Source organism: Prionailurus viverrinus, chromosome E2 (assembly GCF_022837055.1).
Source record: "Prionailurus viverrinus isolate Anna chromosome E2, UM_Priviv_1.0, whole genome shotgun sequence".
In the NCBI taxonomy this organism is placed as follows: Eukaryota; Metazoa; Chordata; class Mammalia; order Carnivora; family Felidae; genus Prionailurus; species Prionailurus viverrinus.
Window position 1 is genome coordinate 20,132,885 of NC_062575.1, and position 21,104 is coordinate 20,153,988.

Consider the following 21,104-nt stretch of genomic DNA (forward strand, 5'->3'; position numbering starts at 1 on the left):
TCTCGCCGCCCACCTCGCAAGCCCGCCCGTCCGCCCCGCCCCGGTCGGCCCCACCCCTCCTCCTCGTGCGCCCGCCCGCCCCAAACTCCGGCAAACAAAACGCACCATTCACAACTCTGCGACCGGAGCCGCGCATGCGCCGCCCACCCGCTTGCGGGGCGGCTGGACTGCAGCGAGCCAGAGGTGCGGCCCTCTCACCCTTGCGGGCCCGCGGTTTCCTCTGTGTAGAACTGCTCTGCGGACATCTGCCCGGACCTTGGAGAGAGGGAGCCGCTCGCGCGGTTCCTTTCTGTCGACTGTATGAAACTTTGGGGCTTCTCAGCTGCTTGGAGTGACCCCAGATTGTCACCTGAACGTGAGTGAGGAAACTTAAGTCCTTGGGGACTTTGTGTCCGAAAACCGACAGGGAGGGGTGTAGGCTGTGCCTATCAAAGATTAAAGGTGGAAACAAACCAGAGAATCTCGCTGAATCCGCGTCATGGTGGAAAGGTCTGAGCTGGTGGGAGTCAGGCCTTAGCTGGGATTTCACTCCACTGCTTACACAAACCTTTCACAAGCACTGGATGCTAAGCCTCAGTTTGCCTATTCGCAAAATGCAGACACTCACAAGCTCTCAGTGTTGGCGTTGAGAGTCTTTATGTAGGTCTAACACATAATGAGCACCCAGTAAATTTAAGTTTCTAAAGAAGAAAAGTTGAATTATATAACCTAAGGCCAGTCCATATATTTACGCAAATGTGCAATCAAGCCCTAAAAAAGATTCACAAGTTATAGGCAAGTTATTTAGCCCAAGCTGGAGAGAGTCTTACACGGGATTTATGGCAGAGCCTGACTCAGAGTTGGTCCTCGATAAATTCTGATCCTTAAAATTCCAGCTAGTCAAAAATTCAGTACAGAGATGGCAAATACAGGGTGCCTGAGTGGCTCAGTCAGTTAAGCGTCTGATTCTTGATTTCTCCTCAGGTAATGATCTTAAAGTTGGTGAGTTTGGGCTTCAAGCTGTCAGCCTGGAACCTGCTTGGGATTCTCTCTCTCTCTCTCTCTCACTCTCTCTCTCTCTCAAAATAAATAAAGGAAAAAAAAGATGGCAAATAGGTGCCAACTCTGATTGATAGTAGCTGGCCATAGTGCAAATTTAAAACTTGCAAGAATAAGTGTTGAGGGCAATTGGCAATGTAGACCTGAATGCAGGGTGGGGCAGAACTTCCTAACCCTGTCTAGGTTAATCTCAGTTTTACAGATATGGAAGTGAGCTAAGGTAACCAACTGTCCAGCTTTTCCAGACACAATCCTGGTTTTAACAATGAAAGTGCCATGTCCTAGGAAACCACTCTGTCCCTGGCAAACAAGGATGGTAGGTCACCCTAACTGAGGTCCAGAGATGAATCAATTTCCCAAGGTCAGGAAGGGAGTTTTCAGTAGAGTGGAACCTGTAGGTTAGTGGTTTTAACAAACACACTTTCTGAATAGCAAACATAGAATCAACTCTTTCCAAGGGCATGCTTCCCTGGCCCACAGCAAACCTGTGTGAATATATGAGTGTGCACAAATAGAAAGGGTATAATACAGATGGGCCTCCATCTAGCTCAGATTCTTCCCTCAAGTCTCTTTCAGTTGCAAGTGACAAAAACCCAATTCAAGTAAACTTAAAGGTACAAAGGGACCGTTTTATTTTAAGTAAATAAATCAAAGAGAGGGATAGATAGTCTCTCTTTCTTTTCTATTTCTCCATTTTTTGTCACTGTTTAACTTTCTCATGCTCTCTTCAATGCCATTCATTTCCTGGCAAAGGATGGGAGCAGCTACTTCTCCATTTCTAAGTCATATTTCTGGGAAGGACTTTGGCCCAGTCTGAGTCACATACTCTCCCCTCTACCAAATCACCATGTCCAGGCTGACATGATGACATTGGTCAGCTTATTACACAGGCTTTCCCATCAGGACTGTTAGAGGCCTGGAATGGGCAGCTTCAGATAGACCCTGATGAGTTGAAAGAAGGGAAGAGCAGTTTCTCCAAAAGGAAGGAGTGAAAATGCAGTGTGGGCCTACTGAGCAGTTTGTATCAGCTACAGCTGGCAAAAGATGCCATTTTTTAAAATGTTTATTGTTTTGAAAGGGAAAGAAAGAGAGAGCTTGGGAGGGGCAGAGAGAGAGGGAGAGAGAGAACTCCAAGCGGGCTCCTCGCTGTCAGCACAGAGGCTGACTCAGGGGCTTAATCTCACAAACCATGAGATCATGACCTGAGCTGAAATCAAGAGTCAGACACTTAACCAACTGAGCCACCCAGGTGCCCCAAGGTTGCCATTTTTATTTTGCTGCCTAAAGGTTCTGGTGAAACTGGAGGGGGAGCTCCAAATCATCATAGGAAAAGTGTAGACAAAACCAGCCTTAAAACATCTGCATCTTATGTTGAGAGGTGGGTGAGGCAGCATCCACTCCAAGGCACCAAGGTAGAAGTAGAATTAAGCCACAAGAAACAGAAGCTTTCATCCATCTGGTGCCTCTGCTTTAAGTCTTTCTAGTCCAGCAAAGACCTTCGGACGCTAGGACAATGCAGCCATTGTCTAAATGAGAGGCAAACGATGACTTTGGTACCAGTCAACAGGACTGTCTGAAGGCCAGTGGTCAAGGGAGCAGAGTTTTGGGGGTCAGCCTCTACGGTAGGAAAAGAGTATATCCCATGTTGCACCATTCAGCGCCATCATAGTCATTTAGGTATACTTTAGTATAAAACTTTCCATTTCTGTCTCTAAAGAATGATCCACAAGGCAGCACTCTTACTCCACAATGGGTCCAGGTAGGGCTCATAGACCTACAGCTGATCTTGGCGGAGGGTGGGAGTACAGAGCAGGACAGAGTACACAAATTGTCAGCCTCATGGGGGTAGGGAGTGATGTCTTGAGGGAAAGGGATGAGAAAGCCTGCGAGGCAGATCCAGAACAGCAGCACCACAGACAGCCTTTGGCAACTCCAGGCCACAGGATAACCCACTCGGCATTGTCTGGCATCCAACCAGCCAGGACGCCTGGGAAACAAGCCGCAGGCTGAAGGAGGCCATCTCCTCAGCTGACCTCTGTATGCCTTTTTTTCTTGTGAAAAAAATTTTCACGTACTTAAAAAAGTTACATTAGGGGCGCCTGGGTGGCGCAGTCGGTTAAGCGTCCGACTTCAGCCAGGTCACGATCTCGCGGTCCGTGAGTTCGAGCCCCGTGTCAGGCTCTGGGCTGATGGCTCAGAGCCTGGAGCCTGTTTCCGATTCTGTGTCTCCCTCTCTCTCTGCCCCTCCCCCGTTCATGCTCTGTCTCTCTCTGTCCCAAAAATAAATAAACGTTGAAAAAAAAAAAATTAAAAAAAATAAACGTTGAAAAAAAAAAGTTACATTAAAGGAAATTAATAAAGGCAAGTTTCACCCATGTGAAATTTAGGTATGTTTAACTCTGTGTTTCTGTCCAGCTCGGTATGGATTGTTCCAGGCACTACCCCATGGAGATGTTTGCTAAGAACCACCTCTAATAGGATCCAACTGTGGACTGTATCTGTTCTTTGCCTAGAAACACCCTTCCCACTCCCCAAACCTAGCTGAATTCTCTCTGAAGCCCTGCTGCTTGGAGTCTTCCTTTCCTGAGGATTCAGCCAGCCTAGGGCCTCTTCTTCCCTGTCTTCCTGGAGCAGTTGCTCCTATAGGACTCCCTGACCAATCTTGAATGGGTGGACAGAAAATGCATAGTAACACTGAGCAGGGGATGGGAACCCTCAATTGTTCAACCCAACTGCGAAGCTGTGAGCTAGGTGTTTTTATGTCCCTTTTCTCAAAGTTCATTCAGAGAACCACTTTCCAAGACAAGTCTTCTTGTCCCAATCTGACAGATGAAGAAATAGAAAGTCTGAAAATGTAAATAACTGACCACAGGACAATGACAAGACCTTGACCCATCAGAGATAACAAAATGGCATTGGGGTATATCATCTTCATTTACTCCTTACTATAATCCTGCAAGTTTGGTATTATTGACTCTATTCTACAGGTGAAGAAAAACTGAGGCACGGGGGAGAGGGGGCAGAGGGGTGCTGGCAATCCCAGGTCTGTGCTCTTAACTATTCCAGCCTAAGGCATCTGCTGGTGAAGATGCCAAAAGCCCTGCTTGTCTCTCTAGCTGAACTGCCAGCTCATGCAGAGTTGCGGCCAAGGCCCTTCCTTCTCAAGCACCCTGCCATGCTCCCAAAGGGTCCCCAACAGGTAGAATGAAGGAATCCTATCATGGGCCTTATGGCAGAATCAGTTCCTTGCCCTTGATGGTTTTACATTCCTGCCCCTGAGCCCAATTGTTTGTCTTTCCTTGGCTTGGAAGGTCAAGGCCTAGACATCCTTTCTCCCTAAGTCCAGCAGAAAGTATGGCTTTATCTAGGTATGGTGTCAGCAGCTCCCCACATCTGCGTCTCCTCAAAGAGAGGGTGGGGTCTTCCCACGCCCCTGAGCCTCTAGTATATTTTTTTCTAAGGAAACAGTTTCCCTTCAGTTACTAGGGAAATATTGTGCCATCTTGAAACAAATAGGATCTGGAGTCACAAATGAGACTTGATGGGGGTGAGAGAGAAGGGAAATTAATGGTTGGCACGGTTCCTAAAGCCCCAGCTCTACCTAGCTTCTAGTCTGGGGATGGAGATGTGCCTAAGTCTGGGGTGAGGGTGTCATCTGCCTAATTGAGGCAGTTTTCTGGGCCCTAAAGAATTTTTTTTTGAGATATAATTTAAGTACACCATAAAACTCACCCCTAGGTCCTTAAGAATTTCCCCTCCCAGGAGGTTCTTCCCTTTCTTAGCTCCCCTGCCACCCTCCCCCACCAGCTCAGCCATCCCACTAGGAGAGGAAAACTGAGAGGAGTAAGTTTCCCCAGAATAGCATTTCTTCAGTGTTGGGATCAATAAACCCGTTTGCTTAAAAGGAACCAGATGATTTCATCCTTATAATTACAAGTTTGACGTTTGCAAATCTTGCCCGGGCCTAAGGAGCCTCTTTGTCATGGGAGGCGGAGGGGTTTGTCTGGGTGCCTGAGGATGGGGACCGAGCCTTGTGTACTGGGAAGAGGGCCAGGCTGGGGTCAGGAGGCCTAGCTGACCAGTCTTGGAGGGCTGTTTGGGACTGCTCCCCTTCTCCTCTCCTGCTCTCCCAAGTTTCTGGCGGGTGATGGGAAACAGACGAGACTAGGGGACTAGAGAATGGCAGTGGTGAGCTCTAACCGCACCACCCCTCCCCCAAGCCCCTCCCTCAAGTCTCTCATTTGCCTATGGCAGAGAGGCAAGGACTGTCAGCCCAGCATTCATGACTCCCTTTCCTTTCCAATCCCATCTCTCATCATTTCTCCCTGTGGTATGTGGCAATCCAGCCATACTGACCTGTTACATTTCCCACATGCCTCAGTGCCTTTGCTCTTACTGTATATACCCTCTATCTAGCATGACTTCCTCCCCTTTCTCTGCTGCAATAACTCACATTTTTTCTTTGACTATAAGTTCAGGGCCTTTGATTGTCCTCCATAGACCACTCCACAGTGTCCCTTACTCTATCATTTGGGCCATACGATGATGCATCAAGGAGATGACCAGTACACCTAGGTCATAGTAGCATCATGGGAGGATTTGGCTCCCCACTAATTTGTGTTCGTTTTACTACTGTGAAGTCTTCATATGAGTGTCTTTTGCCTCACCCTTACATTTTTTTAATTATTTAAAATTCGTGCATATTTTTTGTAGAAAACTGAGGAAATATAGGAATATAGGAAAAGAAGATAGTCTTACCACCTCAAAACAATAATTAAATTATAATTAAATATACAGTAGGGTGCCTGGGTGGCTCAGTCAGTTAAGCGTCCGACTTCAGCTCAGGTCATGATCTCACGGTTCTCAAGTTCGAGCCCTGCATCGAGCTCTGTGCTGACAGCTCAGAGCCTGGAGCCTGCTTCAGATTCTGTGTCTCCCTCTCTCTCTGCCCGTCCCCTGCTCATGTTCTGTCTGTCTGTCTGTCTGTCTCTCTCTCAAAAAAAAAAAAAAAAATTAAAAAAAATTTTTAATAATTAAACATGCATTTAAGTATATTTTCTTTGGCCTTTCTCCAGCTATGTTTCTTCACATAACTATGCTGGTTTTTTGGTTTTTTTTTTTTTAGTTATTTATTTTGAGAGCAAGACGGGGAGCGTGAGCAGGGGAGGGGCAGAGAGAGAGGGAGAGAGAGAATCAGTGCAGAGCCCAACTCGAGCCTTGATCTCATGACGAGATCAGGACCTGAACCCCTATCAAGAGTCGGACACCTTGGGGCTCCTGGGTGGCTCAGTCGGTTGAGCGTCCAGCTCCAGCTCAGGTCATGATCTCGCAGTCTGTGAGTTCGAGCCCTACGTCGGGCTCTGTGCTGACAGCTCAGAGCCTGGAGCCTGCTTCGGATTCTGTGTCTCCCTCTCTCTCTGACTCTCCTCCGTTCACGCTCTATCTCTATCTCAAAAATAAATAAACAGGGGCGACTGGGTGGCGCAGTCGGTTAAGCGTCCGACTTCAGCCAGGTCACGATCTCGCAGTCCGTGAGTTTGAGCCCCACGTCGGGCTCTGGGCTGATGGCTTAGAGCCTGGAGCCTGTTTCCGATTCTGTGTCTCCCTCTCCCTCTGCCCCTCCCCCGTTCATGCTCTGTCTCTCTCTGTCCCAAAAATAAATAAACATTGAAAAAAAAATTAAAAAAAAAAATAAACATTAAAAAAAAAAAAAAGAGTCAGACACCTAACGAAACCGACTGAGCCACCCAGGTGCCCTGCACGTAGTTATGATGTTCTATGGTACAGTTTTGAATGGTCTTTATTACCTAACCTATGGCATAAGTATTTTCCCATGTAATTATATAAAACTAATGACATCCTGGCTGATCTCCTATTGTTGGGCATTTATTCAGGTTGTTTCCCATTATTACTCTTATAAAATAGGCTTCTGTGAACATTGTGGTTCTTAAGGATTTTTCTTAATGTTTTTGATAGTGATTTTAGGGTCAATATCCAGAAGCAGAACCCCTATATCAAAAAGTATGGGTATTTTAAGATTCTTGATATTTGTTGCTAGTCAAATTTCTCTTTGGCACTGCCTCTTCTCTCTTCTTGAGTCTTAAAAATCCTTCCTCCCCCCATTTTTCTTCTCAGTCTCTCAGACACAGGAAATGCCAACCAAGAATAAACCAAGACCTGCAGATAGAGATCAATGGATCAATAAAGGAGGTTGAATAATTCAACATTCACTTCTGGCTCATTATTGACTCTTGAATCCAAATGCATCCTCTTTTACCTTCTCTCCTTTTTGCTCCATGTTGATGATGCCTTGATACCATGCACTGTTCTTGGGTTCTTTCCCAAATTTCCCAAGCTCTAAACCATCCTGACAGTCAGGGTTTCCCTGACTTGTCTTGCAAGTAGGCAGACAGAATTACTAGCCCACAGCCTCCTCATCAGACTGCCTTTCCTCTAGGAACACAAACGGAGCAATTAATAAAGCAGACAATAATTCTCTTCTTCTAGATGATACTTCTGAGTGGATAGGCAAGGAACTCAGCTTCAGACTGTTCTAGCCCTGGTTAACCTCCGCTGTCTAGCTTGCTTCTTTCCCCATTCTCAGCCAGGCAAATTCATGCTCTTTCACTAAACATGGGCTCAGAGGCCTCTGAGAACTGCTGGGAGAATGACTGCTCCACACCAATGCCTGACCTGGAGACCAGACCAAGCCTCCTCAAAGGTGCCCCACAGTTGATAGCTTCCCTAGCCCACCTGATGCTAGGAAAGCTTGCTCCTTCTGCCCCAGGGGAGCTCCCAGGATGCCTTGAAGCTTAAGTAGTGTTGGTGATTGAGATGGACACAGATGAGCCACCTAGATCCCTCTTCACTGAAGGTCTGCTACCTAGCAGCTGGGATTGCTCTCACCCACCCCTTTCTGGGGTTCTCTGAGCTATAGAGAGCTACCTTCAAGTCTTCCTTTCTGGGCAGCTTACATCCAATGACTGGAGATGGGAGAGGTGCCTGGGTGGCTCAGTCAGTTAAGTGTCTGACTTGATTTCGGCTCAGGTCATGATCCCAGGGTCATGGGATCAAGTCCCTGGTGGGCCTCTGTGCTGACATTGTGGAGCCTGCTTGAGGTTCTCTCTCTCCCCCTCTCTCTGCCCCTTCCTTCCTCAAAATAAATAAACTTTAACAAACAAACAGCAACAACAAAAAAAACAATGACTGGTGATGGGAGTATAAAGGCCCAGCAGAGCAATCCTGATGGGCTACATGAGCTCCAGGGCTCTCTGTGGAGTCACCTCAAGCTGTTGTTGGGCTGCAGTGTAGCTTGACTTCTCCCTCTACCCAATTCTGCTTTTTTCCTCTCCCATCAACACATTTTGGGTTTTTTAAATAAATAAATAAGTAATTAGTTACTTATTTTTGAGAGGGGAGGGGCAGAGGGAGAGGAAGAGAGAGAATCTTTTTTTTTTTTTTTTTAGTGTTTATTTATTTTGAGAGAGACCTAGAGAGTGTGCATGAATGAGAGTAAGTCGGAGAGGGGCAGAGAGGGAAAGAGAATTCCAAGCAGGCTCTACCCTGCCAGCACAGAGCCCGACGGGGGTTTTCGTGAGATCATGACCTGAGCCAACAGACTGAGTCAGCCAGGCGCCCGAGAGAGAGAATCTTAAGCAGGCTCCACGCCCAGCATGGAGACTGAACTCGGGGCTCGATCTCACGGACTATGAGATCTTGACCTCAGCCAAAATCAAGGATCAGATGCCTAGGGGCGCCTGGGTGGCGCAGTCGGTTAAGCGTCCGACTTCAGCCAGGTCACGATCTCGCGGTCCGTGAGTTCGAGCCCCGCGTTGGGCTCTGGGCTGATGGCTCGGAGCCTGGAGCCTGTTTCTGATTCTGTGTCTCCCTCTCTCTCTGCCCCTCCCCCGTTCATGCTCTGTCTCTATCTGTCCCAAAAATAAATAAACACTGAAAAAAGGATCAGATGCCTAACCGACTGAACCACCCAGGGGCTTTGCTAGCAATACATTTAATCCCAAGGGCACTTCTTAATAAATACCTTGCAAGTGAAACTTTCTAGAGAACTTGATCTGTGACAGTGACTAAGAGTTATTTGAAAGAGAGCTTCACCCGGTGCCATCTCCCTTAGTATACTTGGATCTGGCCTGACTTGGATTCTGGCCAATAAGATGCTGTGGAGAAGTCACTTTGTAAAAGTGTTTTAAGGTCTTGTTAAGTTTTATTGATTGATTGGTTTTATTTTTAACTAATCTCTACACCCAATGAGGGGCTCAAACTTATACCCCACTGACTGAGCCAGCTTGGTGCCCCTTTTTAAGTTTTATTTTTTTCATTTTTTAAAAAATGCTTATTTATTGGGGCACCTGAGTGGCTTGGTTAAGCATCTGACTTTGGCTCAGGTCATGATCTCAGGGTTTGTGGGTTTGAGCCCTGCATCGGGCTCTGTGCTGTTTGGAGCCTGCCTGGGAATCTCTCTCCCTCTCTCTCTGCCCTTCCCCCACTCATGCTGTCTCATCTCTCTCTTTCTCAAAATAAATAAAGTTTAAAAATGTTTATTTATATTTTGAAAGAGAGAGAAGAGGGAGAAGTGGGGGAGGTGAGGCAGAGAGAGAGAGAGAGAGGATCTGAAGCAGGCTCTGAGCTGCCAGCCCAGAGCCCAATGCAGGGTTTGAATTCACGAACCATGAGATCATTACCTGAGCCAAAGTTGGACGCTTCACTGACTGAGCCATGCAGGTGCTTCCTTAAGTTTTCTTTTAAAAAGTCTTTTAGGGGCGCCTGGGTGGCTCAGTCGGTTAAGCATCCGACTTCAGCTCAGGTCACGATCTCACGGTCCGTGAGTTCGAGCCCCGCGTCAGGCTCTGGGCTGATGGCTCAGAGCCTGGAGCCTGCTTCCGATTCTGTGTCTCCCTCTCTCTCTGCCCCTCCCCCGTTCATGCTCTGTCTCTCTCTGTCCCAAAAATAAATAAACGTTAAAAATAAAAAAAATATATAAAAAAAAGTCTTTTAAAAGTTGTTTGGAAGAGACATAAGCCACTTTGGGATGAGAATGGTTGTCTGGTATGACTTGAGATTTGTCATCCATCAAATATGGACACTATATAACATTTGCTTTAGTAAAAGTAATTTTCTAAACACTTTCTCATTGGACTCTCCCAAGTGTCTTCAAGGTAAGGAGGGAAGGAATTAATGTCCTATTTTGCAGCTCAGAAAATTGGGATTCAGAACAAGTGGCCATCTCATTTAAGAGCATATGGCTAGATAGACCCGGAGAGAAAGATTCCAGAAGAGCAAAGGTGTCCTGAAGTTGAAGAAATTCAGTCCCTTTATTCTTTGTTAGAGCAACCTGATGTTAGAGGATTTTAGTGACTTCTCTAAGATCCCAGAGCTAGGTGGTTCCTCAGTTTTTTGTTTTTGTTTTTTAATTAGACAATGAGAGAGAGAGAGAGATCAAGAGAGAGAGAGGGAATCTTAAGCAGACTCCATGCCAAGCACAGAGCCCAGCTTGGGTCTTGATCCCACAACCCTGGGATTCTGACCTGAGCCGAAATCACGAGTCAGATGCTTAACCGATTGAGGCACCCAGGTGCCACCCTCAGTTTTTAAATCTATAAATTGAGGACAAAGACATCTACTTGTATCTGTCAGGACTGTTTTGGTTTCAAGTAATGGAAGCCCAATTAAAATTGGCTCACACAAAAAAGGGAAAGTATTAGCTCATTTAACTGAAAGCTCTGCATGTGTAAGTGACTTCAGGCATGGCTGGATCCAGGTATTCAAGCACTGACACCAGAAATCTGTCTGTCTGTCTATCTCTCTCAGTCTCTTGGTTCTGTTTTTCTGTTTTAGCTTCATTCACATGCTGACTTACCCTCCCCCACCCCCCAGTGGTGAGGACTGCCCTTTCCTGATACTCCCACAAAAATCTGGGGTTGACTTTAATAGGCCATGTTTAGGTTATCTGTTCATACCTGAACTGTGGACACTGAATTGCTGTCAACAGGGCAATATAGCAGGAAAAGGAATGGATGTATTGGACAGGCAAAAACACCAGATGGTACCTTGGTTAGTGTCTGGCACAAAGTTACAAGCTCTCAAAGAATGGTGGCTATGACAATCTTAAAGGTCCCATCTGGCTCTGAAATTCTAGGATTTTTACAACTCTGTACTTTGATACAAATCCAACTATAAATATTGGCAGCCAAGGGATGCCCTGGATAACAATTTGAGTTCATTCAAGGTCCAGTCAAAATACCATAAAATGAGCTGAGAAGGGGCCTGAAAATGAAAAGGAAGCTGGCAGAGCAAGGCTGGGAGTGCATGCTCTTCTATAGCAGAGGGTAACTGCCTCTGGCTTGCCTTCTTTTGTAGTGAGCCAGGGAAGGTGGCAATGACAGAATCAGTGTGTGGCCCTGGAAGGGATTCCCTGAGGCGCTGGGGGCTGCTACGTCAAAGGATTCTGCTTCTTTTAGCGTCAAATGACTGAGAAGGACCACCTCTGGTAGCCAAAGACAGCCTTGGATGGACTGAGGGGAGTCCACTGGCCTCCAAAGACTGCCTGATGTGGATGCTTTGGTTAGGTGGTGACCAAGCAATCGCCCAGTCAGAGCCTTCTCTGAGGCACGTGTGGTGTAAGCGCATGTACAGGTGGCAAGCCCAGAGGAGGCAGGGCTGGAACTCAGGTGCCAGCCTGGCTTTCATTCACCCTGTAAACCAAGTAAGTGGTGCCCCCTGGAGGTGCATGCTGCAATAGCTCTTTTGTCTACCATAACCTGGGCGATGTGGGAGGGAGGCCTATACCACCCAGCACAATGGGCTCCTGATTGTTTCCCTGTTTCTCACATTAGATTTCCATTACCAAGAGTTTTTTGGGTATGTTTACATCTTCACTTTTTGAAAAAATTATTCTTTTCCCAGATGTGCTGAGTATTGTAGATAAATTAGTCACCTAAAAGCCAGGCAGTCAGGATTTCTTCTGGCAGGGAGGATCAGCGAGGCCAAATGAATGTCTGAGGTCACACAGCAGAGGAAACAGTTGTATTAAAACTCAAGATCCCTGCCCACCAGTGGCCTTTTCTACCACTGAACTCCAGAATTCCATGTTTCAGAAGTAGCAAATTGATGGTAGTGCTCCTGGTGGTGCTTCTGAGAAGCCCAGCAACAAAACCAGAGTTTTAGAGTCTTGGATCTGGAGTCTCTGGAAGGCCCTGGAGGATATCAGTCCTTCCTCCAGGCCAGAAGAGCTGCTCCTTAGTTAAGAAACATGAATCAGCCACAGACGCCTCTGCCAGCTTTTGATGAATTTTTCTGCCACTGGTGCTAATTTCCTGAAAGGCTTTTCTTCCACATTCAGGCCCCCCTCAAAAGCGTTCTTACTCCCTAATGGTAGGAAATTCATAATGATCACCCAATGGCTCCTTGTTGAGGTCACCATCATGCTCTTCACCAGTGTCTGTGGCTGAAAGAGCTGGTTGTGGATGAGTCCTAGACCACAGCTGGAGGGGCCTGGGGTTGGAGTAGTGTCCTACCGGGATTGTTCCCAGATGCACAGATGAGAACCAGGCCCAGAGAGGCAAGTGGCTTGCCTGAGGACACACACAGAAAAATAGGCCCAGACAGGAATATCCAGCTTCCAAATTCAGCCTAAAAGAGGCATGCTGAACTCTGCTCTGTGAGACCATCTGATCTTGAGTTCTTTCGGGGTTCAAATGGGTCTTCCTCCCCTTCCATTTTGCCCCACAGACCAATAGGCTCAAACCCAACTCCTTGCAGCCATGGAGTTACTGTGATTTTATGGAGTCAGTGGTAATAGGCTAAAGTCCTGTCTGGATTAGCTTTCCATGGAGGGAAGGGAGAGAAAAGGGGCTTCCCCAGCAACACTAGGCCTTGCTTGTGTCCCCATCCTGGACAGGACTCCCCCTTGGGACTTTTCCTGGATCCAGTAGGTAGGGGCTGAGGTCTCCCAGGCTCCTGGAGAGGAGTGATGAGTCCCCAGGCTGGGTTGGGTGGGGGAGCTCTCAGCCAGAGTGCCCCAGGGGCCATCTGGTAGGTAGAGGAGGGGAAGGGTCAGAGCTGGCCTGCTTTTGTCAAAAGCTCCTTGGTACAATAGGACATCTAGGAGTCTCTCTCAACTTCTACCTCCTCTTTCCTCATCTGTCACCAAGTCCTGTCCATCAGCTTTATGAACTTGTTTGTTCTCTTCCACGAAGGACTCACTGTCTAGTTTTGCATTGTCCTGCCCTGGTGTCCCCACTTCTATTCTCTCTTCCTTCAGTTTGTCTGTACTTTGTAATCTTAGAGATCTTTTTGGAAGATAAGTCTAACCAGGACATGTCCCTCCCATGGCTCCCCAGTGCCTCAAGGTAGAGTCCATGCTCCCTCCCAGGCTTATAGGGCTGGTGTTCCAGCTCTGAGCCCTGCTTCCCCTGCCTTTCTGCATGGGCCACACATACACAGAGCTGCTAGGATGGAACAGGCTAATTCCAATCTCCAGGCCTTTGCTCCTGTTGTGCCTTCTAGCTGACGTAGTTTCCCCTCCCTCTCTGCCTCCAGACCTTCCACTCTTTCCTACTGGTCCTTTCACGTGCTCCTCCAGAAGACTTCTCTGACTCACCACCTCACCCACGTTAGGTCAGCATCTCCACCGTGCTCTCACAGCCTTTCCAGCTGACCCTTTCTATCATCCCCCTCCAAGGTCTCAGTGGCCAGGCAACGGGGATGAGAAACAAATCCATGCTTACTGCCATCTTCTGAGTACCCGGGTACTTCTCTTTTCCAGCCTGAACAGCCTCAGCACCGCCCTGGCTCTCTGTCCATTTGCCTGTCTGGGTGTGTGTCCACCTGCTTCTGTTTCTTCCCTCTACCCCTTGACTTTCTTGGCGGATTGTTCCACTGTCTCTTTCATCTGCTTCTGTTTCTCTCCTCATGCTTTAATATACTTCCACCTCATTTCATGAAGGACTCAAGGTGGTGTCTTTGTCACTGCATCTCTTCCTCCCTCAATCCCCATAACCCAATTTCTCGCAGGCACTCTCTCTCCACACAGTCAATGAATTTGGTATGTGGAAGGAGAGTTCAGAAGGCGAGTTCTGACTCCTTTAGAAGAGTGATATCCTCTCACTCACAGGAAATCTGGCCCTTTGGGGCACGTAGCAGGTCGCCAGCCCCTTCCTACTAAGGCCAGACATGAGAGGGGTGGGGGCAGAGGGCACAGAGTAAAGGCCACCCTGAAACCCATGCCACTGTACCCAGTACTGGTCAGGGACCTCAGCACCTCTAACCCAGCCCCTTGTGGCACTGATGGGGGAAACAGCAGATCTCTTTGGTCAACCCCATTTGTGAAACTTCTTCTTGAACCCTCCCCCCAACTGCTTCCTCTCTTCTAGAAACTTCAGCCTCATGTAGTGTGTCTTGGGCATAGGCTTACCTTGTCCCTCAGGACAGGGCTCCAGTGTGTCCAGCTGGGCTGGGAAGGGGTCACTTGGGGAAGGAGAAGCCTTGAAGTGGTGGCATCTGACCCCACTGCTCCTCTTCGAGCCCCTCTTTCCTTCACCTGATGCCTCTCTGGACCTCAGAGCTTCTACTAGCTTGGGGTTCTCGCTAGGCCCCTGGAGTATCTCTCCTGGCAGCCTGTGGGCTTCTGGAAGGCAGGATTGATACCTCTTGGGTCTCCCAAAGCCCACAGGTGGCCAGTCAGGTTGTGCACCGCAGGGACCCAGGAGAGGTAGCCCATTGGCGATGAGCCTGTGGCCCTGCACTGCCCACCCAAACTCCTGCCCACCTTCCTGCCAACGGGGCACCAGCCAGCGCAGGCCTCCACGGCCACCAGCAGGAAACTGCCCTGGGGGCGGCCAGCCCAGGTGGGGCTTTGTTTGGAGAGCGAGAAGCCAGGAGGACCATGAGACCGCAAGGGGCTTGGAAGAGCCCGCCCCTGCCCAGAGCGTTTGTGTCGCCTGCCTGAGACTGGGGCGGCTCGGCCTCACCGCGCCTCCTGCCGCCGGCCCGCCAGGCGACTACTGGCTGGCGCCTGGGCACAGGCGGTCAGGGGCTCAGGAGCCTTCACTGGGAGAGAGGCCCGGTTCCCCTCGCCCCCACCCCCAGCGGCTGCGAGTTTCAGCTCCTGGCGCCCTCGCGTCCGCCCGGGCTCTGGCCCCGCGCCAGGCTGACTGATCCTTCACTGCCTTTGGCGGGAGGCGGACGGCGCGTCCCCAGAGGCTCCCAGGCCGCTGGCGCTGTCTGCCGGGCAAGGAGGGCGGCAGCGGTGCTGCGGGGACTGCGGTCAGCGCGGGCACCACCCACACGCCGAGTCTCCCGCACTAATTGGCCCTCAGCTGCCTTGGTAGTAATTGCTGCTTCGCGGGGCGGGGGCAGGCGGGGTGTCGGAGGAGAGCAAGGGGCTCCGCTTCTGGAGCTGGGGAGTCAGGCTCAGCCTGAGCTGAGCCGTGGGGCTGGCAGGAGACGCGTGTCCACGCTGTTCCAAGAGCTGGCTTTACACCGGTGCATCTTCTTCCTCTTGGCGGCCCTGGCACACAGCGATGAATCCAGGGAAAAGCCACTCAAGTGTCCTAGGGCCTTCACCAAGATCCGGTCAGTTCTGTGAACCGCTCCCTGCGGAGTGGAGCGCCGTGGAGCCTGGCAGGGACTTTAGGAACGCCTTTGGGTGGGCCACCGGAGACTTCAGTGCAGCCGGGAAGCGGAGGTGGAGACAGAGCAGTAGGTAGCCCTCCCCGCCTCCCTCTTCCATCAGGAAGAGGATAGGGTGGTGTGGGGCTGGGGCTGTGGGAGGCAGGGGGCCAGTCAACCATCCAGGCTGTCCACTGGAATCCCTCCATGCTCAAATTCTGAGATAAGGTCCTAGGGTTTCCCTGGGAGTCGTTTATGATCCTGGCATCTGGTGTGGTCTGGTGGGGCCCTGACTGTACCCTAGCTCTTCCTCAGCTTCACTCCCACTGATTTAGGAGACAGTAGCCTGGGGGGTGGGGGTAGGGAGCAGCCTCTGGGCAGGTGGCTCTTTGGAGAAGGTTCCTTCCCCAGATGTGTGAGAGTCTGAGGACGGAACTGAGGGACCCTCACAAGCAGGCCTGGACTGACCTGCAGTCAGACCTTTGGACCTCCAGGTCAGGGTATCCTGTAGGCACTGGGATGAATCAAGCCCAGCTGGTCCCTGCTGAGTTTCTGCACAGGTTACCCAGGATCGCTTTCCAGGGGTTTGAGCATCCAGCCTCTCACTCAGGGTCCCATTGAACTGCTATTTGGTTAACTATCCCCTGGCTAGAGGGGGGCAGGGATGTTCTGCTGGTTATGCCTCCCAGAGAGTGGAGCTGCCACATGTCCTCTGGGGCCATCCTCTCTCAGGGATTGTTCCAGGTTTGGATGGAGGTGGCAGGGTGAGCCAGACAAGGCTGTATCAAATTTCCATTCTTCCACAACTAGGTAATGACCTTGAGCAAGACCTTTTATGTCTTGTGTCCCAGTTGCCTCATCTATAATATAGGGTAATAAAATCTATGACAGGGTTGTTGTGAACATGAATCTGCTTGAAAGGGGCTTTGTCCCCCTCTTCCAACCACCCCTTTGTTTTGGGGGCTTAGATACTGGAGGAATGAGTGCCCCTGACCCCACAGGTCTGCAGCTTCTAGTTGCCTCAGAGACAACTCAGGAACCCTTAGGAATAGAGTCTAATCAACATTGTAGTTTGGGACATAAAACCTATGGGATGCTACACTATTGTTCGTAGCAGCATTATTCACAATAGCCAAAAGGTAGAAACAACCCAAATGTCCATCAACAAATAAATGGATAAACAAAATATGTTATTTACATACAATGGAATATTACTCAGTTTAAAAAGGTATGAAATTCTGATACATGCTACAATATGGATGAATTTTGAAGACATTATGCTAAGGGAAATAAGCCAGACACAAAAGGACAAATATTGTATGACTCCACTTCTATGAGGTACCTGAGATAGTCAAATTCATAGGGTGGAAAGTAGAATAGTGGGTACCAGTGTTTGGAAATGAGGGGAAATAGGCAGTTAATTAAGGGATGCAGGGTTTCAGTTTGGGATGATGAAAAAGTTCTGGAGATGTATGGTGTGATGGTTACATAACAACATGAATGTACTTAATGCTATTAAACTGGACATTTAAATATGGTTGAAATGGTAAATATTGTGTTATGTATATTTTACCACCAAAAAACCAACAGCAAACTAAACTGAACAAAAAAAAAACCTATGGGACAGGCTGCGGTATGCCCAGGTCGAGTTGCAGGAGAGGCCAGAGTGAGGAGTCTGGATGTAGCACCAAGACCTACACCAATGGACAAGCGAGGATGGAGTATGGATATCCTGAGGTCCCTTCTGAGATAATGAAGAAAAAAGCCAGGTATATTGCAATCCAGGCAACTTTGCCACAGCTCCCTTTGTCTGAATGTAGCACAGCAGGCTGGGCCCAACAAGGAGCAGGCAGCAACACACCCTCTCTCTGATGGCTCAAATCAAGATGTCCTCTGCTTCACTCAAGCATTTTACAGATGGAGAAATTCAGGTCAATCAACATGTTTTTATTGAGGACCATCCCTGTGTCCAGGCTTTGGAGGGGTTTCAGGGGAGGTGAGTGTGCAAGGAGGAGAAGACCCTAAGCTATCAAAGCTTCACCCCACATAACAAATAATCTGACCAAGGCCTCAGGCCAATGTAATGTGAACAGGCACAAGGCTGAGCAGGATGAAAGGTCAATGACAAGCTGGGTGCAATGGTAAGGGCAGTGGCAGTCTGGGTGGATTTCCCCAAAGAAATCTAAACAAAGGGTTCAAGTAGACTTTGAAGGGTGGGAGGATTTGGAGAAGGAAGAGTTGGGTTTGTCCTGAGGCTGGGTGGCTGGGCACAATGGAGCAGTAATAGAACCTGGCCTAACCTGCTAGAATCAGTAAGACAGGGGGGCATCATGGGATGTCAGGCTGAAGAGTGTAGTGCAGAGCCCCAAACAACTGGCTTAGGCTCTAGCTCTGGCCTGGAGATAGTAGGGAGTCTCTGCAGGTCCTACATTGGGGAAGGCAGGACGCTTGTCCCAGATGTGTCCATGGCCAGTCTCCCCAAAGCTTAGGTGGTGGGGAAATACCTTAGACGCCCTCCTGCACAGCTACTCTCAAAAGTGCCTCTGCTTTTCAGGTCCTTAATGCTGGTATAGTCTCATCCAAAAGGCCATCTTCTCCTCCTTGAGCTTCACACCCACCCTCGTGATGAAATCCAACTGCAGGTACTTCTCCTCCTCGTTATAGCGTGGCCAGTAAGGCAGCTTCCCACCATTGGGGTTTCTGCCCAGAAGGAAGAAGGAGAGAGGGTTGTTCATGCTCATCTTCACCCTGCCTCCTTCTCTCACCCTGCCCTTATTCACCTTCCCTTTGGAAGTTGGAGTCCAAGAATTCCTTACAGGGATGATATTTAGATCTTTAAGAAAGAATAGAAGAGTGTGTGGTGGCAAAAGGAAACAGGCAGAGGGAAGAGTATGTGCAAAGGGTTGGAGGTATGAAAGACCAGGGCTTTTGGAGGAAGCACGAGTATAAGTTTACAGAAAAACATGGGCTGTGTCAAGAGGATGGCTGTGGATAGAAGATGACCCAGTAAAGATTTTGAAAATTTTCATGCCAACGGGCTAAGGGGTGGGGACTTTAGTCTGGGGGCAGAGGGAAGCCAGGAAGAGTTTTAAACAGGTGAGTGATTTGGTCAGATAGTATTTCAGAAAGATCTTTTGAGTATCATAAGAGGGGTGGAGAGAAAGGATAGAGAATGTAGAGATGGGAAACCAGTTACAAGGCTAGCCAAAGCTCAGCCCAGATGTCACCTCTGCCAGGAAGCCGCTCCTGCCCATCTGAGCTCGGTCAGACACCTCCTCTGTGCTCTCATAGTACCTTCTTCCCCAGTACAGCAACTTAATGTTTTCATTATAACATTAACAAGCTGCTGAAGGATGCGGGCCATGTTTGCAAGATTCTTGAATTCCAGCTCCCAGTATAGGGCTGGGTGAAAAACAGTGCATGATGAATGACTTGGGTTGAATGCTTGAGTGAATGAAGAGTGTAGTCATGGGACAGAGAGGGACACATCCTAGGGACATTTAGGACCTGGTCACTGGCTAGGAAAAGGTGAGGGAGAAGGTGCGGTTTGCTTAGGCTGATCATGTATTTCCTATGGGACACACAGGGACAAATACCTGAAGCAGCTGGCCAATGGGTCTAGCGTTGGGCAAGAAGACTGCCCAGATGTGTTGGGGGACCAGACTCACCCTGTACGGGCAAAGTTGGCCCAGTATTTCATCATCTGGAGGCTCAGTGCTTTCTCCTCAACCGTGGAATGGCCTGGGGTCAGAATAGGATGTGACATTTGGAACAGAGCATGGGGTGGTAACATCCCACCCTTCTCCTTCCACTATTTCTTCCATACTGGGAGGCTTTCATTTCCAGGAACATTCTAGATTAGGAACTGCCTAGACCCTTAGGGTCAGCCAATGGAGAGGTGAGTCCAGATACAAAGGTGGGGAGACTAGACACCCAGTGAGGGTGTCAGGTGGGGCTGTAGCACCTTTGGAGAAGGGATTCCCAAAGATGAAGTGGATCTCATCCCCGTGGTCTGCCCCATCAGTGCAGGGCTTGATGATGACGCCGGTGGGAGTGTGGTGCTCAAACTCATACAGGTAGACAGGGAAGCCAGCATCTAGGAATAGGGAAACTGAGGAGGGCTGCAGGAAAAGTCCTGGGCTGGGATTCTCATCCACCCCACACATCCCACCTACCTGCATCAAGCAGGGAAAAGTGCTTGGGCTCCAGAATCTCAGGAGCAGATTTGAGTCCTGGCTACACTACTCATCAGTCCCATGTCCTGGGGCAAGTCACTCACTCAACAGTCTCTGAGCTGCAATTCCTCATTTGCAGATGGGGATTGTAGCAGGATCACAGACCCTTCCTGTTCCTTCTCTGAACAGTTCCTCTCTTGGGCATTTAAGGTTCTTTGGTGTCTGTGCTCTCCAGCCCCACCTTTGAACTCTCACCCATGTGTTCTCCAAGCCCCATTCAGCCTGGACAGGATCTCCAATGTGCCCCCTCAGCCTGTCCTCCCAGCCAGGAAGCCTTCCCTGACCACCCTAGGCTATGTCCTCTGGGCTGGACTCTGCCCTGCCCTCCTTCTCCCTTTCTCAGTTGACAGCCCACTACTTTTTCTATGCCATCTTAGAATCCTATACCAGCCCAGAGGTGCAAGAAGGTGGTTGAGCAGTTGGTAAGCAGCATCAGTAGACAGAGTGTGGCCACTCTTGGGGACCCCACATACCTCTGTGGTGGTGGGCAGCCTGTAGTGTGGAGTACACAAAGATCGCATCCCCAGCTAGGTCCATTAAACGGTTTCTTAACATTTTCCAGTCACGGTCATCAATGTCACCCAGGTACTCCTCTATCACCAGTGGTAACTGCTCTTTGGTGATATTCTGGGTGGGGAATTCATATTCTGAGGCCTGGGGTGCCAGCTGAGCAGTAATGCGCACACTAGTGACTTACACTCAGCATCCTCAGGAGTTTTTGGTCTGGGAGAGTGGGGGAGAGAGGGGAACTTCTGGGAAGATCTTTGCTGATTCTTACCCCTGTGTTTAGACTGCATGAGAACTGCCTGCCATGACCCTGAGGCCAGTGCGGTGGCGGGGGGTGGGGAGGTGGGGGGAACCTGCTCACCAGCAGCCATCTGATCCCATACCAAACTCCAAGCCCCACCAAAAGGGGAGTTAGCTTTGTCCAACCAAACTGAACACCCCTAACAGCATGGCTCCTCACCAACAGGGTACTGGTTCTCCAGAGCAGCTTGGTGATGATTCCTTTTCTCATTATGAACTGGTTTAGTGAGATCTTCATGATCTGCCCACAATATAAGGACCCAGGTGTGAGTTAGGCCCAAACATCAGGAGGGATTCCAGCCAGAGCTACACCAGGCTCCAAGGCTCTCACCCATCTAAGTGGTGAGTTCTCAGAGCACACAGCCCAGGAAGGGCCCATGACTATTTCCTGCCCTCCTG

General features: G+C 49.2%; 1 protein-coding gene and 1 long non-coding RNA gene across 2 annotated transcripts in view; one reads left to right on the top strand and one right to left on the bottom strand.

Annotated features, from left to right (window-relative positions):
- Window positions 1–21,104, top strand: part of LOC125152769 (uncharacterized) — a 27,837-nt gene continuing 6,733 nt past the window's right edge. The window contains exons 1-3 of the long non-coding RNA XR_007147304.1: window positions 1–355; window positions 17,254–17,432; window positions 18,218–18,305. This is a non-coding gene — a long non-coding RNA (uncharacterized LOC125152769). The remainder of the gene's footprint in view (window positions 356–17,253; window positions 17,433–18,217; window positions 18,306–21,104) is intronic.
- The window catches only part of CES4A (carboxylesterase 4A), a 12,898-nt gene continuing 10,015 nt past the window's right edge, over window positions 18,222–21,104 (bottom strand). The window contains exons 10-14 of the mRNA XM_047835119.1: window positions 20,866–20,946; window positions 20,372–20,525; window positions 19,628–19,774; window positions 19,332–19,404; window positions 18,222–18,363 (exon numbers count right to left, since the gene is read on the bottom strand). Of these exons, the coding sequence (XP_047691075.1) occupies window positions 18,222–18,363; window positions 19,332–19,404; window positions 19,628–19,774; window positions 20,372–20,525; window positions 20,866–20,946 (597 nt within the window). The remainder of the gene's footprint in view (window positions 18,364–19,331; window positions 19,405–19,627; window positions 19,775–20,371; window positions 20,526–20,865; window positions 20,947–21,104) is intronic.